Source organism: Pezoporus occidentalis, unplaced genomic scaffold, assembly GCF_034315485.1.
Source record: "Pezoporus occidentalis ecotype Australia unplaced genomic scaffold, CSIRO_AGI_Poc_V1 ctg13, whole genome shotgun sequence".
Taxonomy (NCBI): Eukaryota; Metazoa; Chordata; class Aves; order Psittaciformes; family Psittacidae; genus Pezoporus; species Pezoporus occidentalis.
Window position 1 is genome coordinate 4,813,107 of NW_026913103.1, and position 27,569 is coordinate 4,840,675.

General features: G+C 39.7%; 2 protein-coding genes across 8 annotated transcripts in view; both read right to left on the bottom strand.

Annotated features, from left to right (window-relative positions):
- Positions 1-434: 434 nt before the first annotated feature.
- On the bottom strand, positions 435-13,179 carry TMEM30A (transmembrane protein 30A). The gene is made up of 7 exons (XM_062608220.1): positions 12,828-13,179; positions 7,366-7,482; positions 6,629-6,736; positions 5,463-5,550; positions 4,857-5,000; positions 2,812-3,018; positions 435-1,897 (listed from the first exon to the last, which is right to left on the bottom strand). The coding sequence occupies exons 1-7, from the start codon at positions 13,092-13,094 to the stop codon at positions 1,704-1,706; spliced, it is 1,125 nt and encodes a 374-aa protein (XP_062464204.1). The 5' UTR covers positions 13,095-13,179; the 3' UTR covers positions 435-1,703.
- Positions 13,180-17,661: 4,482 nt separating this feature from the next.
- The window catches only part of FILIP1 (filamin A interacting protein 1), a 128,747-nt gene continuing 118,839 nt past the window's right edge, over positions 17,662-27,569 (bottom strand). For 6 of the 7 annotated variants that reach the window (XM_062608213.1, XM_062608216.1, XM_062608214.1 and 3 more), the window contains 2 exons: positions 26,236-26,459; positions 17,662-18,478 (listed from right to left, as the gene is read on the bottom strand). In XM_062608213.1, coding sequence (XP_062464197.1) covers positions 26,253-26,459 — 207 coding nt within the window. In that variant the 3' untranslated portion in view covers positions 17,662-18,478; positions 26,236-26,252. The remainder of the gene's footprint in view (positions 18,479-26,235; positions 26,460-27,569) is intronic. The other variant, XM_062608217.1, reaches the window with a different exon arrangement.

Sequence of the window (27,569 nt, forward strand, 5' to 3'; positions counted from 1 at the left end):
AAAAAAAGATTATGAATGAAGCAGAACACGTTTGCATTTCAAGTGACAAACACAAAAGTTTAAAAATCAAAATAGTTTAATATCTTAAAGTTGACTGTCTGAAAGCCCTGTGCTGCCACACTGTACTATTCAAACAATTATATGGGGCTACAGAAAGCTGGCACATGGAAAACACTTCCTCGTTCCATAGTTTGTACAGACTTGCACACCTGAACTGTTAGCTTAAAAAGATTACACAAGTAATTCAGTAAAAAAGGTCATCTGTTTCTGATAAATTCATAGTGGTATTCATAGATCAAACTATTGGACCATGAATAAAAACTCCTTGCAACAATTATGCAATCTCAGAAATACAGCTCACTCAAACTGAATTCAAAAAGAATGTCTTTTCATCCAGATGAAAATAAATGTACATTCAAGAACAAAATAAAATCTCTTATTAAATGGCTTGCAGAATTTATTAGGTCTTTTTTTAATATACTCAATACTTTATCAAGCTAGTTGCATATAAAGTGATCTCTACCATATACAGTTTCTGTGTATCATCTAAAAAAAAGGTCACCAAAAAGTAGTATTTTACAGGTTACAGTTAACTTAAACCAAACCCTTCTGTAATTTAAGACACTAACCTACACGTGTTTCTAACTGCTGTATTTTAATTAGGATTCACAGCAAGCTCAACCTGCATTTCAGTCAGAAGAGGTTACTGCCATCTCAACTTCTGAATCTTAACACTGCAAAAACCCTTGTGTTCACTCCAAATACAGTATATGACAATTCCTTTGCAGCAACACCTGCTCAGAATACATATGCCTCAAGAAAATTAGGAAACTCCTCCAGTAAGAGAGATTCACTCAAATTTGTGAACAGAAAAGACATTTTAGATTCTTATTAATGCTTGGTCCTGCTTATAAAAAGCAGAACCAGCAAGCATAACAGGTAAACTAGTACTGGATATGACCTAAAGCAAAGAAAATTAGAAAAAAGCAGACTGTACCAGCATCAAGCATTTCCCAATTTAGAACAATCTTTAAAAGGGACTCACACAAATAATTAACAAGTAAGTTTTCTGGTATGTTCATAGGATGCTAGTTTACTGGCCAGGCACATACATTGTAAATAAACAAAGAATCTAGGATGCTGAAATTTACACAGCTCTTAAAGGATTTAATGTAACAGAGGTGCGTGGGACACGGGAATACTTAACTTATACAAATATATTAAAATCTCAGCAAGAAATATAAGAGCCCATGCACACAAGACAGTAAACTGAAAAAACATTTAAGACTTTACTTTCTTTCAACAGCACTGACACCTGAATTCTGGAAATTCAACTTACAGTATCTCAGAACAGTCCTTCTCCACACAATCTAAATGCACTGAATCATGTCAACATTACGCAGCACATGAACAAGCAGCAGATGCATCAAGGGAACAGGAGCTATATGCATCATGTGGCCTGCCCAGTTAGAGGCAAGTATCAGAAAAGCTGTTTCTGACACAGGCAGAGATACAATCAAGACAGCCAATTGTATACCCATCATTTTCAAGAGTTAATCCACAGTGTGGGAAAGGGGAGCTTTAGATAAAAATTATGCACCCAGTCAAGAAGTGACAGAAGCAAACATTTATCTTTCAAAAACTGGGTCCGTTCTGGACTGGCCTTGATGCTCATGCAGTACATTTGTTTTCAGAATGCAAGATTAATTGGGAATGTCTGCGCTAGTGTTTCGATTTCCGTATTTGTGATGGATGATCAACAATACAACTCCTAAGAAGAAGCATATGGACCCAACAGTGATGTAAGCAATTCCCAGAAAGGGATTTTTCCCTCCCATCCACGAGATGGTGCTTAAGATCATTCTTTTTCGTCCATCAAAACTGTGTACAGGATAATCTGAAAAACATTAAGGAAAACAAGCAGCACATTTCCAATTCTAGCTTTATGTGGTCAGGTACATTAAAATCTTGGATCATTTCACTCAGGTTACAAATATAAACCGCTGCCTTTGAATATTGGAAGTGAAAATAGGATACATTTAGCTGTTGTTTTAGGTGAAGACTAATCTGGGCACTGTCAGCTACTCCAAGAAAAATGCCATGTTAGATGACGTTACTCCTTTTTAAGGGAAGAGTAAATGTACAATTATGTAGGGTTTTGAAAGCAGATTCACCAAATTGAGGAAAATCTAAATTTTAGTTCCTGAATATATTTTTATGCAAACTTTTTCTTTATGTTCATTCAGTTTTATATGCACTCCCCAGAGGTTTGCAGCAAAGGAGAACATTGCAGTAGCTATTTAAAAATGATCATTAAGTGCTTTTGAATTTTAAGAACTGGGTAACTATGACAACCCTTCGTTGGTCCCCCACACTCCCACCTAGTCTTTAGTTTGTCCAAAATAGAACGAGGAACCTCCACCTGATCCATAGCTCTGCCATTTTTCTGACTTCCAAAGTCAGTCTGCCCTTGATTACACATTGTCATGACACCTTGAAGGTAAAATTCTCAAATTTCTAGCCTACCAGCTACCTCTGTTCTTTCATTTTTCCTACGCTTCTCTTAATTCCTTTACAGCACCCAAGCAATCAGATTTCCCTCTCTCATTAGGAAGCTACTAATTCTAAAAGAACTCGCACAGAACTAGAAGATAGTAATAGTCTACCATATTCTCACTACCAATTTTCAACCACTGCTCAATACCATTTTTTAAAAGAAAAGAGGCTAGTTCATATTGAACTTGCACAAGTATATGCCTGTGTAATCCAGCTAAGGCCCTCAGCCACTGTCAGAAGTTTTTCAAAGGATACTGTATGCAATATCCAGAGAGTATTTTCCAGCCTGTAAGGTAGGCTGTAAGTTGTTCTTTCTTTCAATGAGACGATACAGCTTGCGAAATGTTGGCAGAGCAGCAGTACGCATCCACACAATGAAGTCTTCATTGATAAAGCCGTTGTTGTCAGGCTCAGAGTCCAGCATATACACTGGCTTGGGCCAGTTTACAGGTTTTGTCGTGCCTAGGATGAAAGAAACAAAAAAAACCCAACAAACCAACACTGAGGTATTTCAAATACAGGACTAAGTAACACACTGGCTCATCAAAATTCATTCAGGTATTACAAAAACACATACTAGCTTTTAAACAGTATAAACAGGTTAACTCAGTGCTATTTCAAGACACTGGGGCTGTTTAAGAACTTTTTATATGCAGCTTAAATAGTTTAATTTAAATAAATAGCTTAATTTACTCTCATGACAGCACTGTCCACTTCTTTAAACAAATTTGCCTTCCCCACGCATTTATATAGCGTTGTCTTGTCCAAAACATTACTTAGTGAGATAGTTCTCCATTGTGATGACAGCTCCTCTGCTCACTTGTTAAAGAGTTTGACCACCACTTCCTGGACCATGAGCAAATAAAATTATGTACAATATTTTAGATTATGCCATACTAACACTTTTGCTAATTTTATTGGAAATACAATTCTACAGTATATTAGGGTAAGGTATCTGCTTTTCCAAGGGTAGCACTGCATTAGTAACATGCAATTTGGCCATGACTAAGCAACAAACCACATCATGTTAAGCCTGAAATTATTGTATACGCTGTATAAACACACACACACACACACACACCCCTTAGAGCCCCGAGGATGATTATTTTCAGACATTTGTAGCTAAAGAAAACTTTAATGTACCAAACTGTATTTAACCTAACAAATGAGACATGTATCAATCACTTCTAATCATAAAAAGGAATCAGTTTTGTGGTTTGGGTTTTTGTTGGGTGTTGGGGTTTGGTTTGGGGGTTGTTATTTTTGTTTGATTGGTTGGTTTTAGAAAACTTTGCACAATCTAGTAGTAGAAACATTTAAATGGAATCTCTGTATGAGGAGTTGGATTAAAAAACTGCAAGATTTCAAGTTAAATCCAAGCATTATTGCAGTTGTGCTGGTTTTGGCTTGAGCAAAGTTAGATCTTCTTCACAGTAGCTTGCATCCTGCCGTGTTTTGGATTTGTGATGACAACAGGGTTGGTAACATGCTGATGTTTAATTTATTGCTGTTTTTAATTTACTAAGTGTTTACACAGCCTCAAGGCCTTTGCTGCTCCCTCACAACAGCAAGTAGGCTCGGGGTGCAAAAGGAGTTGGCAGGGGACAGAGCCAGGACAGTTGACCCCAAAAGGGATATAACACACCGTATGGCATTGTGTTCAGAAACAAAACTGGGCAGATAGAGGTAAGCAGGGGCTGCCATTGCTTTGGGACTCAGTTGGAGGTAAGCAATTGTTTACTTTTGCATCACTTGTTTTTTCTTGTATTTTCCTCTCTATTCAATAGTTGGGGTTTTTTTGGGGGTGGGGGCTAAGGTTTTAGTATGTTTGGGGGGTTGGGGGGGGGAGGAGGGAGTGTTATTTTGAGATTTTTACCTACAAGCTTTTACTTTTCCTATTCTCCCCCATCTCACTGGGCAGAGTCACCACTGTTAGTGAGCAACTGTGTGGTGATTAGCTGCCAGCTGGAGTTAAATCACAACAGCAGTGCAGATACTGGGCTCTTCTCTCAGTATTCAAGGAGGAAAAAAAAAAAATTAAAATGAAAATTTACAGTAGAGGTAAAAAACACTTTGACACTTCCATGTGAAATTTGCAGCTTTTAATATTTAAAGACAACCTTTATAGATAGCAGAGCAGTCCTTAGCTTGGATTTCTTCAGAGAACCATAATATTTATGAACACAATTCAGTACAATGCTGTCAGTGAGGTAAAACTCACTGGACTCAAAATGTGTTTGAAGAGTTCCGTTATTCTTAAAATGTTTGGTGTTTTGTTTTTGTTTTGTTTTGTTTTTTACCTTGGAAAAGCGCAGTTAAGTTATTTCCATCTCCTGTAGGATTCCTGAACTTTACATTTTTATCTGTCCACCACGCAATGCCTTTTTTAATCAAAGTAATAGGAGTCCTTGTGTCATTATCAATGCGGTACAATTCCAATGTATCTAAAGAGAAAATCAAATTAGAAAACCAGCTGAGGAAACCTCCATTAGACAGATGATCCTGACAGGCAGTTAAAGTATTACTTCCAGGAGAGCAAAGCAAAAAGAAGTGGACAAGGCTATTACCTGCCTGCCACAAGTACAAGCTCTTCTATAATAACCAACCTATCTGAGACAGTAGTGTATTATCCATATATTTTATCTATGTTTCTACTCATAGCAGTAACAGCTTCTCAGAACAGGTATTTCCATCTTTTGTGTGCTATCAGATTAAATTAGTTCCCATAGAAATTTTGGAAAAAGCAATAGCAGTACAAGATATTTATTTAATTCTATGAATGAAAATCTGTTGATTCGAAACAAAAAAGCCCAACATGTCTTTACTCCAAAAAACTTGCATTACAACATAAAACATACATTAGATCACAAAACCATCTAAGTGATAACTTGAAAGTGTTACCATACCATTAAACATACTGTTGGCAATAGCTCCACAAGGAGCAATGGGTTTGTCCTCATTTGTGCGGTAAGGCTCACATTCCTTACTGGGATTCTGAAAGTTAGTTAAAATGAAAAAAGGCAGATGAGTCTGTGTTAGTTTAACCAACTAACCTGCTCTTTACTGTAGTACCTCTATAATGTACACATCTTAAGTGTACCACAAAATACTCTTTTCACAAGTCAGGCTGTTTACAAATACTACAGCATTCAATACTAGTTAGCATGATTGATTTTTCTTTTACAAACAGGAATAGAATCTAAATAAAACATGAATAATGTCAGAATCCCATCATGGTCATACTAAAAATAAGGCTTTTCTTGGAAGCTATTAGAATTTTTTTTCCTTTTATCTTTTAATAGAAACAATTTTCCAAAATGCAGTACTCAAGTATTCTCTTATTAAAGGCAGGGTGTTTTAAGTATGCATCAGTGTTATAGAAAAATAAGACTATAAAAAGAAACCAAGCGTAACATAGAAAACAAAAGGCTGCAAGGACTCCAACAGCATGCCAAATACTTTTCCGCATTAAAAGCTCACTCTCCCAACCTCATGTCAGTCATGCAGCTTCTTGAAACTCTCCACTTTTTTTAAAATTTACTGGTAAAAAGGGAGAATCATTCTTGCTGGAGCAAGAATGCAGCTGTATTTCCACTCTTCATAAAAATCAGGAAAAGGAAAGGTCTGGCCCTAAACATTACACAGCACCCTGAACAGAACGCACAGTACTGATAATTTCCAATATCGCTGACATTCAGTATTGAACCAGAGTCTACAGAATGGGTGCATTTAGCTGCAATATTCAAACCAACTGTTGGGCAACCGGATATTTTCTACTGAAAGCAGAAATTTCAGACAGAATGGATACAGACAGATACTACTGACTGAAGGCAAGACAGCTTAAAACTATTCAAATTTGAGCAGTGACTGGAGCACTGCACTGCTGTTTGCATAATGAAATTACAAACATGAAATTTTACAATATGTTACACACATTTTTCTGTAAGTAAAATACAAATTCCCCATGGCTGATCTTCTGTTATGCAACAGAATGCCTCAAATACTGCTATATGGCTATTTAAGCAACAGTCAGAAGTTAGTTGCTTACTAATATCCATGCGCGAATACCTACAAGTAGTGAACTGTTATCTCCATTTAGCTGGCTGTCATCTCGAGATTTCACATAACGACGATGGTTTTGATAGAAGTTGGAAAGTCCGTAATACATGAATACATTGCTCTACAAGAAGTAAGATGGGGTTATCATTCACACAAAGCTTGTATTTTAACCTATTAAACTCTGTGTTTACTTTACAGCAACATTCATTAAGTAGGAGCCTCAATCCTTTTTTCACACTGAGTACGTAAGAGTGCTATCCTAACATGAGCTGGCATCATGAAGTCAAACAGTCTAAACATGCCATTAATTATCAGAATGGTTTTCAGCAGCACCCAACACCAGTGTTGTCCAATGTTAAGCACATGTACCCCATTATGTGCCTCGGATTCCTCAGAAAGCACTTGCAGTATTTCCAGTTCTTGGATTGATTTTTTGTTAAATTGTGCAGGAATAACTGATCTACTCACCAGCTGTATGGCATATATGATAAATCTAAATGTGTAAAACGCAAACATTAAATGGAATGTTGCACATTTCCATATAAACAGAGGCACTAAAAACCATCTCAAGCCATACTACTGAAAAGGCACACAAAAATCAGATCCACATTCATAGGAAAACTAGAAAGAACCCTTTAAAATAGGAAAAAAAAAAAAAAAGAAGACTTAAGAGTGATACAGCTTTCCTACCAATTAGGAAATAACCCATACAAACTGTTCTAATTTCACTTTGCATACAGGGTAGCATACCTCAAATGAATGTTCCAGTGTGAAATTGATAGTGCAAGTACAAGGTGGGGTGCTGTCCCAGGACACATTTAGACATTTGTTGCAGGGACTGGAAGGCTCTGTTCCTGTATAGTCAATCTGTAATAGAAAAAAAAAAAAAAAAAGGAAAAAAAAAAAAGTCATTACTTTACAATGGGAAAGGAAAGAAAAATGAGTTGATGTGGCAGTTGTTTTGCAACCTTATACCCTAACACCAAAAGCCCATTCAGGCCTATTTGATGATCTCCAGAGGTCCCTTCCAAGCTGAAAGATTTTGTGATGATACCTACACATTCTATTTCAGCCTCAAAAAATTTAACTCTGAGGTAGGCCATTACTGCTGTGGAAAAACAAAACACACATGCCAAAACACAAGCAGCAGATGCTCCAGACAACATTATGCTTCCGAACACACAAACACACACACACACACACACACACAATATGTCAAGCAGATCTGAGCTTCTACATGGTCTCCACAGAGCTTAAAATTTTTAAAGTCTAGGTATTTTAATAGAAAAAGTCTGCATTAGAAAACTTGCTTTGCTGACCATTTTTAGCAATCTAAGAGTAAAAAAAACCCAAACCAAACAAAAAAAAAACCAACCATAAACAAACAAAAAAATCACTTTATATCCAAGAACTGTCTTAAATAGGGAAGATTAAGACACTAATACTATTTTGCCAGGGATGGTAAAATATTAGATGGACAAGAAAGATGATGCCTGTTAATCTGGTTTATACAATATAATCTTATAGAGTGTAGTTCAAAAAAAGCCATTATTTGAAGCCTGTACATACAGGCTACATGGGCAGTATGCATGACATATTCCTGGCCGTGGGCTTACCCTATATGTATTTCTGTATTTACTATGAACTTCCTATTTAGAATTTAGACTCGGGTCGCTTCAACACATACCAAGTTAAGGCAACAAGCTCTTTAACAGCACTATCATTTAAACTACACCACCTATATAGTTTTATGGAAAGCTGCTGCAAATCGATTGCCCCAATTTATGCTTGCAGCGAAATGCACCAAGAATTGCAGTGATTTTTGATCTGTCCTAGTATTAACATTAGCAAAAACAAACATGCAGTTTCAAGGTTCAGGGAACAACTGAAGCTTATTTTCCTCTGGATCTTTTCCAAGGTCTCTCTTCCTGCCATGTCTTCAGTATCTATTAAGCTGCAACTCTTCCCTCAGCACCTTTATTAGCATCTGTTCTGCTGCCAGACTTCTGACAGATGAGACGGACACCCTAAAGAGCCTAGCTCAAACGAGTCAGCTTCAGAAGCTATTAGCTGGCAGAGAGAGAGAGGATCACATAATCTCTGCCTCCTTTGCTGAGCAAGGTATTGAGTTTATGCTGATCTAGAAAGAGCAGCAATCCTGAACAGCTTTGTGTAGCTACAGCAGACCAACCCACCACCACTGCTCTCAACAACGGAGCTCATTTGTTCAAGGCTCAGTACAGCTTTTTTTGCTGATACAATAAGCTTAAGCAAGCACTTCATTTAAAAAGAACTTTAACCTGTTTCCTGAGCTAGTTCTCCAGTGCGCGGAGAAGTTTTAGATCAAGAACAAACTCAAATACTCCAAGGTTGGAAAAAAAATCTAAAGACTTCAGTTTTAAAAATATGATTGACTAAATTCTGTGGAGCATAAAATTGATGTATACTGACACAGAACCACACTTTTAACCGCTGCAACCAGCTTCAATGCTACCCAAGAGCTTTCCCACACAGTAACTGCCAACAAGTGTTTTTTTTTTCTGCATCCACATTTACAGGTTACATTCAAGATAGTGTTTATTTAAAAGGATAGGGGTACCTGTCTTCATCTCTTGACAAGACAACAAAACCAGGACCTTGAGATACCAAGTACTGACTTTGGGGTCCACAGCAGACACCCACCCGACCCAGCGTTCTGTCCCTGAGTATGACAAACTCATGCAGAAAGAGCCCTTCCCAACAACCCTTCACCTGAGGACACTGGGTATATCCAAGTTATCCAGCACCAGTGGCTTTTCAGGCAGCTGCTTTCTCAGTCTATTTACATGTTTGCAGTATAGATATAATAACTATTGCATATACATATATATATTCTCCAAATCATTTACAATTTTATAGATTTCACGTATTTATCCTACTCTGGCTTCTTGTATAAAAGGCATCCAGTAATTCTGGTCCTCTATTAAGTTTTGTATCGTTTTTTGAAATGGGGCTACCTAAACCACACTCAACACTGAAAGAGTATGCAGTCATCTGCTTCCTTTCAGTTCTTCATTCCTGCTCATGCCTTAAAGTCCATCTGGCCTTTTAACTACGATTACACATTTCACAGCAGCAGTCACAGCACAAAGATCTCTTTCCCACACAGTTAATGTTCTGGATATTCCTCAATTTTTGTCACATATTAACAATATGTGATAAATGCCAACTTATCTAAAAACAAAACAAAAACTTATTAAAAGGCTTTTTTTTTTCCTGAAGAAAGGAAATACAGAACTCCCACCCTTCCCCTTTAACAGGACAGAATGACACATCTACACAGCAATACTCATTTCCAACCCAAATGAACTAATTTTCATGAGAGAACAACAAAAATGGCTGTTTATGCCTTTTCAAACAGTGAGAAAATGCAGGAGAAAAAACAGCACAAACCCCCTATAATTCACTTAAGCCTTTGGAAATCCTCCACGTTTGAATTCAAGACAGTTTATAAAGGAAATCAATGGAAAAAGCTACATTTTGCTGTTCAGTCCTTGCACCTGCACAAGAACAGTACAGTTCACAGAGATCCTGATGGCTACAATATCTAGTTCCAGGAAAGGGTGATTTGAACTGCACATAAATATGTATTTCAGGGGCATAATTCTTATTCAGTTCCAATACAGTAAGTTTACAGGCAAATATCTATGTACAGACACACACTTAACAACTATGCTATTGTCTAGAAAGTAGGTGTAAATACCTTTGCTTCCTCCCCAACTACATTTTTAAAAGAGCTTAGTCACTGCACCCAGATTCTAGATGTCTTGTCTCCCAGAGCTAAATTTACAGCTACTTATGAATAACATTTGGAGGTTACTAACAATCCAGTGTACCAACAGGGTACAGGTGACGTAGTGTCTTAATCTGTATCCCTCACTGGTGTTTAGGGCCCAAACACTGGTCTTTAAAATGCTTAATCTATATTTTATTGCTGCAAGTGTAAAGCCTTTTTTTTTTTTCCTCCAAAATTCAGCTGGCTTTAGAATGACAATCTCTGGATTTCTGAATTATAACACTTGACAAAACATGCATGAGGATCAGAAAACAGAACCCAAGTTTCCCCATTCTTACCTGCATACCCTGACTGTCTGATCATACTCTCAAAAGTTAAGCACTCTGTTCCTCCTGTCCTCACAAAAAAGTCACGGTATGGCTTGGGAGAGCTTCATGTGAGGTGGGTGATACAAGAGTGAACCCACTCAGTAAAACAAACAAAATAAACCCTTTCTAAACTTGAATACCTTGAAATTAGAAAAGGAGGAAGGTGGAAGGTCAGCACCTGCCAACAGGTTTCCAAATACAAACTACTACTGTTGCTTTACACATGCAACCCATTGCATAGCGGAGCATCAGTGACTCTCCCATGTCACCTACAGATTCTTGTAATGCATGTTAGGTGGGAACATCCAGTTTCCGCCTCCTACTGGAGCTTTTCAGGAGTACATCAACGAGATGCTTAGCAACATGCTGTATAAAAATCCCATACACAGATGCAGTATACAGTAATATAAATGTAGTGTATAATATATTAGCAATATAGGCACAAGAAGTCACTTGGTTTTGGACTCATGAAACTGACGTATTTCCTGTTCTTATAGATAAAGGAAGAGCCAGTTATAATGAAAAAACAAGGGTGATATATTGATCCAACTGTATTTACCATACAAACATTAGTTTGTAAACTAAGACTTTGTATCACTTTACTAGAAATGGCTATTTTAAATGCAATTATGTAAAAAAAAAAACCCAAAAAAAAAAACCCAAAAAACACTGTTAGCAAAGATTATTTTTTTTACTTCTCTCCCTTGAGAATCCTGTTAAAAACATGTGATTGTACTTACTTTAAATATGACTGTAACCTGGCAGTTTAAAAGTCTACATGACCAGGACAACTTGGTACTTGTATCAAATTTCAGATCTTCTGCTTACCCTCAAGAAGCAACTGCTTTTCAAAAATATGCTTACATACAATATTTGAACACTGTAAAATACACCCCAGCTTTGGTTTTTACACTTCTTTTCACCTTGACTGTAATTTTAGTTCTTAATATAGTAGGAAAGGGAACCTTAAATTCGTTTAACATTGTTCACATTTTAACAGAAATATGAATATATAATACCATTCATTGCCTGCCCCAGAGCTTCTTTAGTTAACGTAGTTAATGGGGCTTCACTGCCACATGGATACCACTAGCCAAGCCACTGCCTTGAACACTACGTACACAAAAGTGACAGCTTATGCTGATTAACTAGATGATTTGATCCACAAGAATTCATATTCTCCCATATAGCAGTCCATCGAACAACGCTTCCCTCCCCCCAACAATCAATCTTGGTCGCATTAGCTAACTGAAACTAATCATAACTGCCAATGTGCTTTTCAAGGCTGTCCCTAAGATATCTGGGTTGTTTCTTTACCACACTAAATGATTCTGTTATCAAATGGACCTAACTGTGATGTACAGCTTAGTTTTCAGCTAATACTCAACCAGTTTTCCAGCAGTGGTGTGGTTAATTATCAGATGTAAATGATCCAGTCTTTCTAAGTATAATTATAAAAAGCCACACTGTGATCTTTGCTAAATTTAATCCAGACACCACGGTCTCCTGTGGTGCATCTAAAACATTAAATCACTAGCACACGTAAGAACTATAGCAATACCTTCACCAGGTATTTCAGGACAAAGCTTTGCCCTCAAACTACAATTACTCTGGAACATCTACAGCTACACAACTCATTGACACAAGCTATTCCAAGGACGATGCACATACATGTTTCCTGTACTGCTGAGAACAAACCTTGCATTGGGCTGTGCTGTTTAAATACCAGCCTTAAGCTCCCTGGAAGTTCACTCAGGAGCACGAGCAAAGCTACACTCTGTGCGGAAAGCAGATACCCTATAAGCTCAGTGCCTGCTTGCGTAATTAACGGATGGATTGGTAAGGAGAACAGACGTTAAATTGAACCGGAACAGCCAGGGCGAGGTGTCCGCTCCTCACAGAAGCCACCTCCACGTCCCGCCGAGCACCTGCAGGAAGAGACGGCGGCGGATTTCGCAAGGAGGCGCATACCGCCATCGGGAAGACGTCCCAAACACCTCTCGCCCGGCCGGACCCGGCCTAACGTACGCACAGCCAGGCCCGGGCCCCCACCGCCCGCCTCCGCGCACCTCGTACTCGCGGATGTTGTTGGAGGTGACGAAGATGCCGATGCCGATGGGGATGAAGATGAGGCCGATGATGAAGAACGCCGGCAGCACCGTGCCCGCGGTCAGGATGGGCTGCCAGGCGGGCAGCCGCTGCTGCTTGAACGCCGTGTTGTCGGGCTTGCGGGTCTTCACGGCGCCGCCGCCGGCCCCCGCGCCGCCCCCCGGCATCCCGACGCCGCCCGAGGGGTGCCCGTCCGCCTCCTCCTTTGCGCTGTAGTTCACGGCCATAGCGCGAGCCCGAACAACCGCCTCGCGCTGCCGCCGGCGACCGGCCCTGCACGTGACCGGAGGGCACGGCGCCTGCGCGCTCTGCCACGACGGGCCAGGCGGAGGGAGGGAGGGAGGGAGGGCAGGACGCAGACGGCAAGCGCGCAGATGACGACACGCACCCACCCTCCCCGTAGAGCCGCGAAGAACCCGCGCGCATGCGCACAAAGCGGAGCACCCCTGCTCCGGTGAAGGCGAGCTGCGCGTGCGCGCTTCCGCTCGCTCCGCCACCCCCGGTGCGCGGAGAGGGCGCGCATGCGTAGTAGCGCTGGGTGAGCTGGCGGTGGCGGGAGCCCTTCACTGCCCCCTCCTGGCGGCGCGGTGCCCTGTGACGCGGTTCAGCCCGCGCTGGGGGGGGGCCGCCGCGGCCTTGGGGTGTCCGTGTGTCCCAGGGCAGCAGATAGGCCAGCCCGGCCGGCTGCGGCAACCACCTCTGAGCCTAAAAGCCTGCAGCCTTGTGACCCCCACGGTGTGTGTCAGGGGGAGCCCTCCTCGTCTCCAGCCTTCCCACAGCGTCTGAAGAGGGCTGCTAGGAAAAGGCAGCACCCATAGGGTCGAAGACGGCGACGTTAACTTCAGCTTCCTGCTCTCATAAATAGGAACAGTACCAGCGCCAGTGTGGAGGTGTAGTAACACAGCAAGGTTGTGAGAGCTTATCTTAATGTAAGTTGCACATAGTAGCCATCACTATAGGGAGATTTTTGCACTGTCTTCCTGCTCTGTTGTCAGGAGGTATGTGAGTGGAGTGCAGTGGATGCACATATGGATGCTGCTGTTAGAGTTGTTGCTTTTTATTTCCCTTGGGAGCTAATCCTGCTTCAGTTCATTAAATAGTTACTATGTGGAAAGCAGTTGTCCTGGGTTTAGCAGTAGCAATCAATTTTTCTTCTTAGTAGCTGGTGCAGTGCTGTGTTTCGACTTTCAGCCTGGGAACAGTGCTGATAATACCGATGTTTTCAGTTGTTGCTAAGTAATGTTTACCCTGACTTTGTGAGGCTCATGCTCTGCCAGGGAGGAGGCGAAGCTGGGAGGAAGCAGAGACAGGACACCTAGCCCAAGCTAGCCAAAGAGGTATTCCATACCACAGCACGTCATGCCTGGGGGGGGGGGGGGGGTGTATGTAACTGGGGTTACCCGGAAGGACACGGGTCTTCTGGGTCGGACTCCTTTCTCAGCGGGTGGTATTGTATTCTCTTCCCTTGTTATTTTCTCTTATCATTGTTGTCGTTGATAGTAGCGGTGGTGATTTGTGTTGTACATTGGTTGCTGGACTGTTCTTGTCTCAACCCGTGGGAATTACACTCTTTCGATCCTCCTCCCCGTTCCTCCAGGAGCGGGGAAGGGGAGAGCCCCGGGGGGTGGAGGGCCCTCGGTTGCTTCCACCCTGGCACCACTCACTGGGAGTGAGTGAACAAGCTGTCTGGCTAGGGTTTAAACCACGACAGTAGTGTGCATTTGTACCCCAGAATACCTGTTTTGTCAGGCTCAAGACGATTATTTATTAGTTCATTATTTACTGCTCAAGCCAATGCAACATTCAAAGTCCATGTTTCTCACTTTATTATCTCCTTTGCTTTAAAGTTTGTTTTGTGAGGACTCTGTAGCCTTTTTATTATGCAGATTATAGCCAAAATGCACTTTTAGCCAGTATTTATGTACTGCCTTGATTTTATGAAAAAAAAAAAACCACCAACAAACAGCCCAAGCTATTTAATTAGCTAACTTTGTAAGCGTGTAACCCAGTCTGAGACTTTTTAGCTGCCTGTGGGAACACTTTCCCTAAATAGATGGCCTTCAGTTCTCGAGGAACCGAAAGTTTCATCAAAGACCACTGGGGGGAGCAGTCACTTGTGGCAGTGCCGCCTTTTTCTGGAGACCCTATGCAGCGTAGGAAGTCTGGGCATTAAAATTTAAGGACTGGTTTGGTGCCTAAATAATTGTATAGGGTTAAAAAAATAATCGTATTCCTTGTGGAATCTGTGCTAAAGCTGTATCTCATTCCTAATTAATCTTTTCCATTATCTTGTGGGCCCTTCTTTTACCTGTCTCCCACTAGCTAAGCCTCTTGTTACTGTTATCAGCCTTTTCTTTATTATCTTTGGTTTTCAGTTGCCACCTTTAGTTATAGGAACTGATGCGGGTAAACCCACCAATATTTAGAACAGGGAAGGCAAATAAAATGCATTAACAGCCAAATAGATTAATTCAGGGAGCAAATCTACAAAACTTAAAGCATTAAATACGAAGTTTTCAACTTGAATGTTACTGTTCAGAAGAAGAGGTAAAACCCATCAATTCACAGTAGGAGGTGTAATAGTCAGGGCAGTAACCTCAATTTTTTATCTGTTTTTCTACACTAGAGATGGTTCTATGAAACGCTTTTTGTCTCCTCCGGTCCAGTTATGTTTCACAGTGAAGCAAAAGGGAAACTCACTGGCTGTAGAGTTTTTCTTTAGGAATCAAAGTATTTGAGATTTTTTTAATAGATTGAAACATTGTCTTTTATCAGATATAATTATACTAAGGTGTATACTATATAATATATAGTATACAATATATATTATTCTAATAATAATACTATATACTATACCCAGAGGTCTTTCAATCCTCTTTAGACAGTAAGAGATCTTTAAGAGAAAAGTTGATCTTGTACTTGTTTTCCACTGCTTAAAAGCTGTTGATATCTATAGCCCAAGATAGCCTCTACATTATCTTCATCTGAAAGCACTTCCTGATTAATTGCTTTCAAATGACCATACCTGTAGAAATTAATCACATCTTTAGTCTATATTAACAGACTTCTGACCAAGTGTGCCCAAAATACAGGCTAATTATGTGGCTAATGCACTTTCTTTACTTACTTGCTTCAGATTCATACCCAAATCAGGTAATGTAAAAAATTCACCAGGAACATAATTGTATTGAAGGTGAAATACACCTGTTAAAGCACCCTTTGCACACCTGAGTTTTACCCTCCAGGCATTTCTATGAAATACTTTAGCTGCTTGCCAGGTGTCAGATCAGGATTATTATTTCAAATGCACCATGACTGTATTTATGCTTTAAAAAAACCTTTATTTTGTAAAGCTTAAAAACTTAGTGTATTTGCAAAACCATAAATAAACCAAAAGGAAACAACTTACACTCATACGGAAGTTAGCTTTATATTAAAATCTAGAAAAGGAAAAATATTTTCTACATTCATTGGGACCTTTTAAATCTAGACTCAATTTCAGAGTAAGATTTTATTTATATCTTACTGATATTTAAAGACTGAAGTTTATTGCAGGCATATCACTTTCACTTTCAAATAGTCGGCAGTTTCATTCCAGGTGAACTTAATGTAGTTCTTACATGGACAGGTTTTGATTTCCAAGTATTGCTTTGAAAATAGAAGATCTGGGTCATTACAATGTTCGTTCTACTGCACAGTAAATTGAAATGTGTCATATACTAAACTTTATTCACCTCAGCTGTATTACTCTCTGAGAGCTGTAATTCTTGGCTCGCTCTAAAATATGATCTACAGACATAGTTATGTTATTGGCATACATTGTGTGCTGTAAAGAAAAAGACCACTACTTAAAAAACTGGGTGTACCAGGTAAAGTATAAGCTATACCAACAAAACGACTGTTTTCGCAGGGATAAGCAGCATTTGTTTCCATTACTCAGTATAGCTCAATTAGCAAGCTCTTTGTAATGCAGATCAAGTCCAAGAAAGTTTATACAGGTCCCAGAATATCCTGCTTCTCTACGATGTCAGCATTTGCTGCAGAACTTATGTCTAGAAGGAAAAGCAGGTCCTATGGCTCCCATGAAGATCGAATTGACTACACAGCAGTGCGATACTACAGCTTCAAAGATGAACTGACCTAGTCATCTCAGTGGGACACCAAGTTAATGCACTTTCTCTGGCATCTCAAAGTGGATCTCCTGCAAACAATACTGTTTTCCCTTCCAAAAAGTAGTTTCTCCCAGTAACTTCTGCAATTCAAAAATCTTCAGTAGTTTAAGTATGTGCCAATGACTTAGATTAAAAATCATCAATTATGAAATGTATAAGGAAAAAAGACCCTCTCTCGGTTGTATCCAGCTTTATATATAATTCATTCAAAAATCATTTTAAGTATAGCTGCCACAGAACTCTCTGGATGCTATTTGAAAAGCTGCATCCACCTGTGTAAAATATGCCCTTCAGTGTAAGCCAGAGTGCATAGCACCTCATTTCTACAGTCATACTAGTTCAGGACTAAATATTCTGAACATACAATCAAACCAGAGATGTTTATCTCTGCCAGTGCAGTGAAAGGACAAGGTTAGAAACCATGAAGTCATTAAGTCCTTGGTGATAGACTCATCTCCATATCTTAACATCTGAATCAATTTAACTATGTACATCACTGATACCACAGTGAGATATGAGTCAGAAAAAAGAACTTCCAAAGCCATACATTTTGTCCCTATAAAAAATACATATATGAGTACTGTCACTCTTAAGAAATCAGAGGTAAAATACAAACACTTGATTACATTTGCATAGTTGTGAAAATTTATTAGTTACAGTGTAGTGAAAATTAACTTTTTTGGTACAGGCAGAAATAAAAACATACATTATATAGAAAAAAAAAAATCACAGCTTTAAAAACTGGCTTACATTGTTTAAAATGAGTAAATCTGGTTGCATTTCAAGGCATTGGACTTTAATACTTAATTTTATGCCAAACCATCACACAGTGCAAGAAATATTCTGCAATAGTACAAATTCCATACAGCAGGCTTCAGAGTATTTAGTCTCACAGAATCTCATGGTGGCAAATCCAAATGTGCTGAATACACAAAACATCGCTGAAGTTAAATTTTTCTTTCTTTACATAGTCTTTATTACAAAAATATCAAATTGTGAATTTGACAGTGTATTCTACAAATAAATGCGCCATGAACAACAGGAATTGCAACTTTGGGACAGTTACTTTACAAAGTGTATTATAAAAATAAATTATATGGCAAACATCAAACAAAATCAAGCATGTGCCTTAGGCTTTGCAAATAAAAGTGAAATTCAGCTGGCAGAAAGACTGCTTCTTTCTTTTTGACTATGTACTTTCAAAATACCAGCAAGGCCCTTCATTCTTAAAGCTCTACCAAGAAACAATATATAAAATCTAATGGAAGCAATAAATACTTCCACGAATAATCAGTAGCACAAGTGACCCTGGTGTTGATGGCAGAGGGCTTCTACAGTGTTCCATCCAACTGGCAAAGAGGGTAGTGCACACAGAGAGCATAGAGCGGGGGCAGTAACTCATCTAGAGTTCATGCGCAACTGGTGAATGATGACACTCTCTAGAAGAAAAGAGAGCAAAACACTTGATTTTATGAAACTGCAAATACTTTACAAGTTACTTTAAAGAACACAATGGCATTGCAAAGCATTTTTCTTCTAGGCAAGTCTAACAGACTTACTCGCACATCACTGGTTGATAAAACTCTCCTGGCTAATGCTACAAAGAGAAACTAAATTAGTACCAGGCTAGGGCTTAGGGGGCCTGGGCTTCCACTTCAATGTCAAGACCATCATTTGGTTGTCCATAGGGAAAAATAATAATACAGTTGAATAGATTAAACCACAGGGGGACACAGGTTCCGGTCCCACACCCGAAGAAGACCTGGATATGGGTCTCTTCTGTCCTCTCTAATCAAACCCATCATAAACCTGCTGGCAATTTTGAAATGAGGATGAGGAAGAGGTATGGGGTTGTTTCCCATCTAAATTTGTGTTAGAAACCTATGCTGGCTTTATTCAGCAAATCTGCCTGAATTTTGCAACTGACTTGAATGGGGATAAAATTCAGCCGCAGTATGCAATACTAAGTGTTGGCATGGTCTTTGAAAGTCTGGGTTTAACTTTGCCTTGTGTGTAACACAGGAGATCCCTCATCCTGATTAATCTCTGAGCTCTGCCAAAATACTAATGACCTTTCTTCATCTATCTATATACACTGTGCTTACAGTCAACTTTTTAATACAAGAATTTAGCTATCAATGACATTTTTCTCTCCAAAGGTGTTATTTATGCATTGCAAATAATGTAACTCTACCAATATTAACTAGAAACATGCAGTTATACATTTTTAGACATACTTATTTTCTTAATTGAAAATAGTTTTAAGATTCTTTCCTCTCTTAATAGTCTGAAGATTTGTCATGATTTACACGACCCAGGAAATTACACTAATTGTATCATTATTCCCTTTCACATTTGACTTCTGCCTTTTCCCGTTCCCTAACTAATATTTGCAAGATGTTTGAGTAAGTTACATTGTAAGAAGGGAAAAAAAAAAAAAAACCCACCCCAAAAAAATAATTTTCCGTGTACTCTTAATGCCAGAACTGTGCCACTAGATGGCAGATTCCACTGCTGCTTTTCTTACATGGTGACTCAGAAAAGCAGGATTAAGGCAACATTGAGGAAAGTATGTTGAGGCAAATGGAATAATAGACTTCCCCAAATAGAAAGTATTTATTTTCCCTATAATTTATCAATAACAAATGATTTTCAAGAAGATATGTGTACCAGTTCTACCAAATCTGAGCAATGAATGTGAGGGATCTACAGTAGGATTTTACCTTAGAACCAGTGCTGTTCTCTAACTCCAAGCACTTGCAGAATATGATGTAAAAAGCTGCATTTATATAACATCAGATTGTAACCTCAGGTGAACTCTCCCATTAACTTCAGTGGGAGTCACACAAACTCTATATGAAACAATTTTTTCCTTAATATTCACTACACACATTACATATTAATAGTTTAGATACAAAATTCTAACTAAATGGGTAATAACAGAAAAATATCATGCTCCTTGTAAAGGCTCAGTCACTGAATGAACAGCAAAACTACAGCAGGCTGCTGAATCAGTCATCTTCCTACAGACCAGGAATAGCAATGATAGAGAAAACAGTAGGAGAAATAATGGAAAAATCAAGTAATTTCTACCTCTGGTATTCATTTGTTCATTCATTTCTCACACATGTATGTACACTCTTACTTTGTCTATTGGCGGTTTGTATTTGAAATGCTTATATATGTAAAAATATATGTATTATACACACATGCACACACACACTCCAGTTACTAAAAGGGGTCTGAGCAGTTCTTAAACTAAAATTACAGTAGGACAGATTTTGTCAGAGTTCTGTTTGACCAGCCTCTGTAGGAATATTAGTAGATCTCTAGGATATAATTACATATATTTTCCTAGGGTTATAGTTATCAATATTTCAAGGAGCTATGAATTTACTCTAAACAGAACAATTTATTTTAATGACAGGAAAAGAAAATGTAAAACTGCTAATTCTGCTTTCAGTCCCACTGATGTAAATCAGAACTTCTCCAGGAAACACATCACTGACAGCTGGCCTATGAAAAATACCAGTTCATATAATGAAGCACATCAACTGACATTTTAACATACAAAGTTTAATTTCTTCTTACAGTATATACAAACAAATAATACCAGATAATACAAAAATGTATGTACCACAGACAAAGCATGCCCAAGCAACAAAAAGAATTTTACATCAGTATTTCTGTTTTTTAAATCCTGAAGAGTTTTTAAGTGAAGAACCATTCATATCTGACTCTCAAGAGCTGATAGCTCTGCATCTGAGAACAGTTAACCCTGACTGCATCTTCCAAAAAGCCAACATTCAAAGTGAAGTTAACATCTACAATGAGAAATGTTGCAAATAGTTTTGCCAGAGAGCTCAGGCAAAATTAAGGGGGAAAGGGTAACTCCCAGTGACACAGGGGATCAAAACATTTTCCTAAATGAAAACTAGTTAGAAAGATGAGCTCACAGAAAGCCCTGCCAGCAAAATACAGGTTTCAAGGTGACTCAATGAAATCTGCCACTGATGTGTGATAAGAATATATAATTGGTCTGAAAATTGTCCAGACTGTGCCAAGCACGTGAAACCCAGCAGGACAGTAGCTTACTCTCTTTAAAGACATGCTTTTCCAGATCTGATCAGAATTACTGAATATTCATGTAAATATTGAGCACATTTTAGCACGTGTCACATATTTCAGGCAGTAACATATGACTTGGCACCCAGGTGGCATGAATCATCATACTAATGGGACTCCAGAGATGACTCACATGATGCTAATTACTACGACCTGTAAGTGGTTTGAGGTTTAAATAGGGTGACATGCATACTGTATGGGCATGTTCTGATGAGCCACAAAGTGTTTATCTGTTTTGTGAAAAAATCACACTAATGGATGTCATGAAAGGAAAAAAGATGGGCAAAATAAATCAAAATCTCTGTGCAACTGCTGTTATTTACTTAGCACATATACTGATCTGAGAGGAATCCCCCAGGCAGTCGGGTTGAAGTTCTATGCTCCCTCATTTTCAGTCACACTTACTTAAATGTATTGCTCTGCTAATGACTACGTTAGCAACACTTGTATGTAACAGTAATTCAGGTGACAAGATCTAATCTAGGTAACGAAGCAGAAAACTACTAAGTTTCTTATTAGGAACTAGATTTAAAATCATAGACTTATAGAATAGGGTTGGAAAGGACCTTAAGGTCATCTCGTTCCAACCCCCCTGCCACGGGCAGGGACAACATACTAGACCATGTCACACAAAATCACAGAGATCATCTGGAGAACTGAGGGTGCACCTTCTCAGTCCACATGCGCTTCTCATGAGTAGGTTGGCATTCTCCCTGCTCTCCCCTTCACCTTACTGGTGTCCCAAGCCATATGTTCCCACTGTTGGGCTTGAGTTATCACGACTGCCTGTATGGCCACACAGTCAACTATACAACTATATAACTAGTCAAAAATACAAAGGTTCGTTCTCAGCCAGCTCAGTTCCTGATGAAGCACTCTATCAGCATTACTCTTAAGTTGCTACTTAAGTTTTGCTACTGAAATTTGCTACTGTTCCATTTCATTAAAATACAGGGGAAAAGGTAGGAAAGAAAAAGCATGACGATGAGTCATTCAGATGAAGGTGTGGTTTCTGCATTGTACTCCTGTAATGTAGAATACACGAGAAGCCCTGTAAATAAAAGTCCTAATATTTTCTTATAGATTGGTGTATCAGAGTTCAGTTTTTTGGTGCCTAGTAAAATCTGAGGTCTGAACAAAGCTTTCCTTGTGCTATTTCTGACATCACTCTCTTGTGCTCATGCTTTGATGTTGTTCATTTGAAGAATGAAGGTGAGCTCATGCTACATTCTTCCACGCGGTGGGGCACTGCTAAGGTCTTGTTCCTCTTCTCTGTCACCCTTTTCATTAAACTGGAAGAACTTATTGTGGAGACCTCTATTACTTTGTCAGGTTTTGCTGAAATTGGTTTATGCGTTCAATCTCATTCATCAGCAAAGGACAGATGGAGGGATGGATGAACCCAGACACTTCATCTTATAAGCCTTCTTTTCTGAAAAGGCCAGGCTCAAAGGCAGCCTTTGGAACAGAGACCAGAATCCAGGGGCCTCCCTCCTTCTAGTTCAATATCCTGACTGCTCAACCACTCTCTTGTTCCTGCTCAGTGAATATGGAAGCCCTCCATGCAGAGCAGCACGGCCTTTATAGGAGGGAATGAGAATGCCACCTTCTTCCCTCTCAACTGTCAGTGCCATTGGTGAACCTGGCTGGAGCTGATGTGGGTTTGAGTCTCCTCAGATAATGGTGAGAAGGGGGACCAGCCTCCTACCTTTGAAGAAAGGCTTCAGTCAAAAGCTTCTTGAAATAAGCATTTGTGTAATACTTGATCTACTAGGAGGCATTCATGATACCACAGGCACTTTAAATCAGTCCCTTGTTTCCTGCACCTTCCTTCTTTCTTTTTCTGGCCCAAGCACCTGGAACTAAGCTATGTTAAAGCCTTTATGCCTTTTTTGCCAGATTCCTTTTAGTTCAGATCAGTTCCTCAGTTAAGTTCAAACACTTGTGCCAGCTCAAAGGACAGCTACATGGAAGTAAGAAGTTTCTTGGCTGGAGGTGACAAAGAAAGGACTACAGCTTTTGACTGCAGTGTGTGGTTACATCCTGACTTTAACTGACCATGAAACTGGGGCTTGACTTAAAGCCCTTAAGAGGAAATACCTAGATTATGGATCTCAGTCAGGTTCAGAGGCTTCAGTGCTAGTTATGTCACAACTGGAACACTGACTAGACAAGGGCAGTGGAAGAACTTCAGGAAGATCTTCAGGATGCCTCTGGGGCTTAGGTACTGTATTTAGACATGGCCATCTAAATTGCCTTCTGGAGCTGACCTACTGAATGGAGAAACTATAGCCACTAAACATAACTGTCTTCAGTTTAAAAAAGGCAGTTACACTTCAACTTTTAAGACATCTGAACTATAGGCTTTCTTTTTGCTTCACCTTACCTTTCTTCTACCTTTAAGAAACAAGAATCTCAGGTCAATTAAAACAGGTGTTAAAAATTATGAGTACAACTAAATACCTATTTTTAGCTAATGTTTAAACCAGTTGCCTGATTCCAACTCTTTAGGATCCTGCTATGGAGCAAAAGCTCCTTTTCATTGTGCTGCCCCCAGGAAAAATAACAGGACCCGTGGTCTGACCCATCTGGAATTTATCATGTCCGTCTCACAAAATCCTACTGACTCTGCAAGAGTAATCCCCAGCTTGTGCCTGCAGTTCGGGTTCAGTTGTGCTGATCTGTGTGTCCTGGATTTCAGGTACTGCTAAGGCTGGCTTGTTTCTTCAGGTGAATTAGTTTCTTAGATCTCAAGCAACACAAACAAATTTTTCAGCCACAGGCACATGTAGGATATTGCCTTGGATATAACAACAGTTAACTAAGGAACTGCATTTCTTTGAAGCAAGGATCTGAAAAGGAAGGCGTAAGGCAGCTGTAGTTCATCACTGTATCAAGCCACATTAGCTTGGGGCTCATGTTCACAGTATTATTTAAATGTCTGTTTTGACCTGAAGACTTGCTTCAGTGCCAGTATTTAGAGTAAATATCCGGAAGAAAAAGCTCTTAATGTGTTTCCTTCAAACATCTGCTAAAAAGTCTACATTACAATAAGAACAGTAAGATCTTGGCAACAATTTACTGACAAATAATATTGAAGCTTTTAAGTGCTAACACATAAAAGGATTAGTTGAGAGGACCTGACGTACTTCTAGCATAGCAAGTGCCATTGGTTGCTAGTTCCAGTTTCCAATTTTTACCTGAAATACTGGGAATTGAGTGTTATGAAAAATGCTACTAATACGAATCTGATTTTCAGATGTCATAGGAACCAAAACATTAACAGGTATTGCTTGTGCTACACATGTAAAAACTGAAAACTACTTCTTTTCTGATGCAGCAGCGGCTTTTACAACACAGAGAAAGCGCCCTTCATGTGAATAATGAAATGCCACGTTTATGCTGGGATAATGGCCATATCTGGATCTTAAACTGGAAAGCAATGCAAAGTGCAGACTGAAGACTAAACAACACTTGGATTGACTATAATTTTGTTGACCTTCCATAGCAGATTCTTCCATCGAATCTCTTCTCCCAGACGAAATCCATTTAATATTTCACCCACTGGTGCATTTTCTTTTCTGTGAATTGTATTTATTATTTATTGGTGGTCTTCCTGCCTTGCCTTCTGAAAGCTATTCCTAGCCACTGGGTCCTTTAGAGCTTGCAGTAGTGGCTGAGGTATTATGCACGTTTAAAACTCTCCTTTATCAATCTGCTTGACTCAATTCCTTTTGGTTGTGACTTTCTTCTGTGGAAACAGATCACTTACTGGAAATACCCTTTCATAACTTTACTGTTATTAAATAAACAATCATAACAATCATCTGCATCCACACCATTTCCATGCTGGAACAATTCCTTAATACATGCTTAAAAATGCAAACATGTAAATGAGGAAATCACAAAGAGGGAAGGAAAAACAATGAATTACCATGATATTGTGAGGCAGTCTGTATCTAAGACAAAATATTTCAAACTGAGAATTGAGAGCAACTTCCATACCAAACCTTCTCTCTTTCACTGTCTGTACCTGAGCTGTGCCTGTAGATAGCAACTTCTGCCAACAGCAGTCTGTGCTGACTTGCCCTCTAAGACGTAAGGATGCTTGGCAACTAAGGTTTAAAAATAGCATAAGTTCACCCAGCCAGGAAAACTGAACACCCAGTGAAGTCAACGGAGTGACTTGCTTCATAGCCTTTAGTGGTCTTTGGAGCAGACACAAATGAACTGTATTGATTTTAGCCAGATGAGTGTTTTCTCAAGCTTTTTCTAGAGACCAAACACCTTTTGGCTCAGTTGACTTCATCAGACCCCTGAGCTGGCAGTATCCCAGTGTGTGTAAGTCAGGCACCTGATTGTAAGTACTGTTCACAAGTATTAACCCCCTCTGGAAGAAACAGCTGCTGTTTAGCATGGCTGCTGCTGAACATTGTGCAACCTCCCTACCCCCTTGAATTTTGTAACTGCCTTCAGAAAGCAGCTCACCACTGAAAAACACTGATTTGGATGGAGACTCCTACAGAGAAGGCTGGTCACACATTGCCCATCCTTTCACTCTTCCCCTCCCTCCCACCCCTGAGGTACTAGCTTTCATTAAAACAGGACCTCAAGTGCGCTGTCTCCTGGCATTGCTTCCCCAGGCAATGTGGCATCTCAGCAATGTGATCACAGGCAGGAAGGCAAGTGCCCCATGCAGTAGCAAAAATGGGAAGTGATTTGTTAAGGTGGAAGACAATCTAGTAAAAGTGACCAAATTTCCTTTGATCCATTAAAAAGTGCCCAAGTCTATCATTAAGAATTCCTGAGCAAGGTTACTGATCTAGTGCAGTTGCCTCATTCTCACTTCTTAGGCTGAAAATCTTGCTGGTGTCCAACTGCCTTATGATTACTTTTAAATTTTCTTTTTTAAATTTCAGTAAGAAAACAGAAGGATGTTGTTACTTAAGTAGTCACTGCACACACTTATTAGTTTGTTGGAAGTGACAACTTCATTAGTACAGGCAAACGTGAGCAACTACACAGACAGGGGGCTGACTTCCATGGTAGCAGTAAAACCTGCAGAACATACCCCCTGAGCCACCGCCATCAGCCCTGACCCCCGCCCAGGGAGGCAGAGCTGCTGGCTGAAGATTTCTTCAGTTCTATTTTCATAGACTGAGTCTCGGCACGAGGCTCGAATTTTGTCACATTTCCTGCTCCTGGGGCTGCCACTACTGGCTTTCCTGCTTTCATACCTTTTGACACAGGAATGCGGGTCGGTGTAGGTCTCGGGGATGACCCATCCTGTCCAGTCTGCAAAGGAGAGAAACAGACAGAAATGACATGAATAGAGCACTACTTCTTCTCATATATGCTCATCTTATACTTTTCATTGGTTCTTCCTTTACATCTCCAGCAACAGTGATGTCCCAGATCACACCTATTAGCAAATTAATGTTCACATTTGGAACCTGGGTGTAGCACATACTGGTAGAGTAGGGGCAAAGGTACAGTCAGGATCAAATGAGTTTCCCAGAGCTGAGGTTGGGTGTTTTGTATCAATGTCACAGGGATGGAAATCCCTGCAACACTCTGATTCCACATCGTGACGCAGAGCAAGACAGCCTTAGAGTACTGAAGAGGCTACACTGGCTTAGCTGTCACGCAGGTACTGTATTAGCATCTTGCACAGCAACTCGCATGGGCCCTTAAAACAGTATAGCCACATGAGGCTAATGCTGAACTCAGAGTAACAGCTGTGTTTCCAGAGCTGGGGCAAGATTTCTCAGCATTACAGACAAAATTAGACTTTGCTTTAAACTGAGGAATTCAGAATACATTTAAAAAAAACTAAAAATGGCCCAAGTGTTTGAGGAGCCAAGCATGGGGCTGGCAGACGCAACACAGCTCCTATTAGCAATCTGTGCTCTTCTGGAGCACCAGCTGGAGGCCAGGCTGGCTATCCTATAGATTGAAAATGCAATCAGTGCACACATTTAGGCAACCGAATCCCACTGCATAAATGCACAAGGAGCACCTGGATAGGACAAAAAAAGCAGGGCCAGCTGCTATTTTCTCTCCATTGGTCAGGTAATCTTGTATATACTCTTGCAAGGCTACCCCTTATGGGCCATGACCTAAAGAAAATACTTATAACCATGACAATTCTGAAAGGAGAATGTGTTTTATCTTTTGCAGTGTGCAACACAGACACAAATATTAATGGTGACAACTTCAGTGTCTCAGCTGAATTTCTTATGTGGCTTTTTTCTGTGCAGATAATGGACAAAAACTTGATCTCACAAAAGAAAACACTTCTTATAAGATCCTGGAAACCTAGCTAGACGCATCTGCTAAATGACCGAATTCTGCAACCTATGGCATGTAAGCAAAATAAAACTGCTAAACTGCTGAAATAGATTG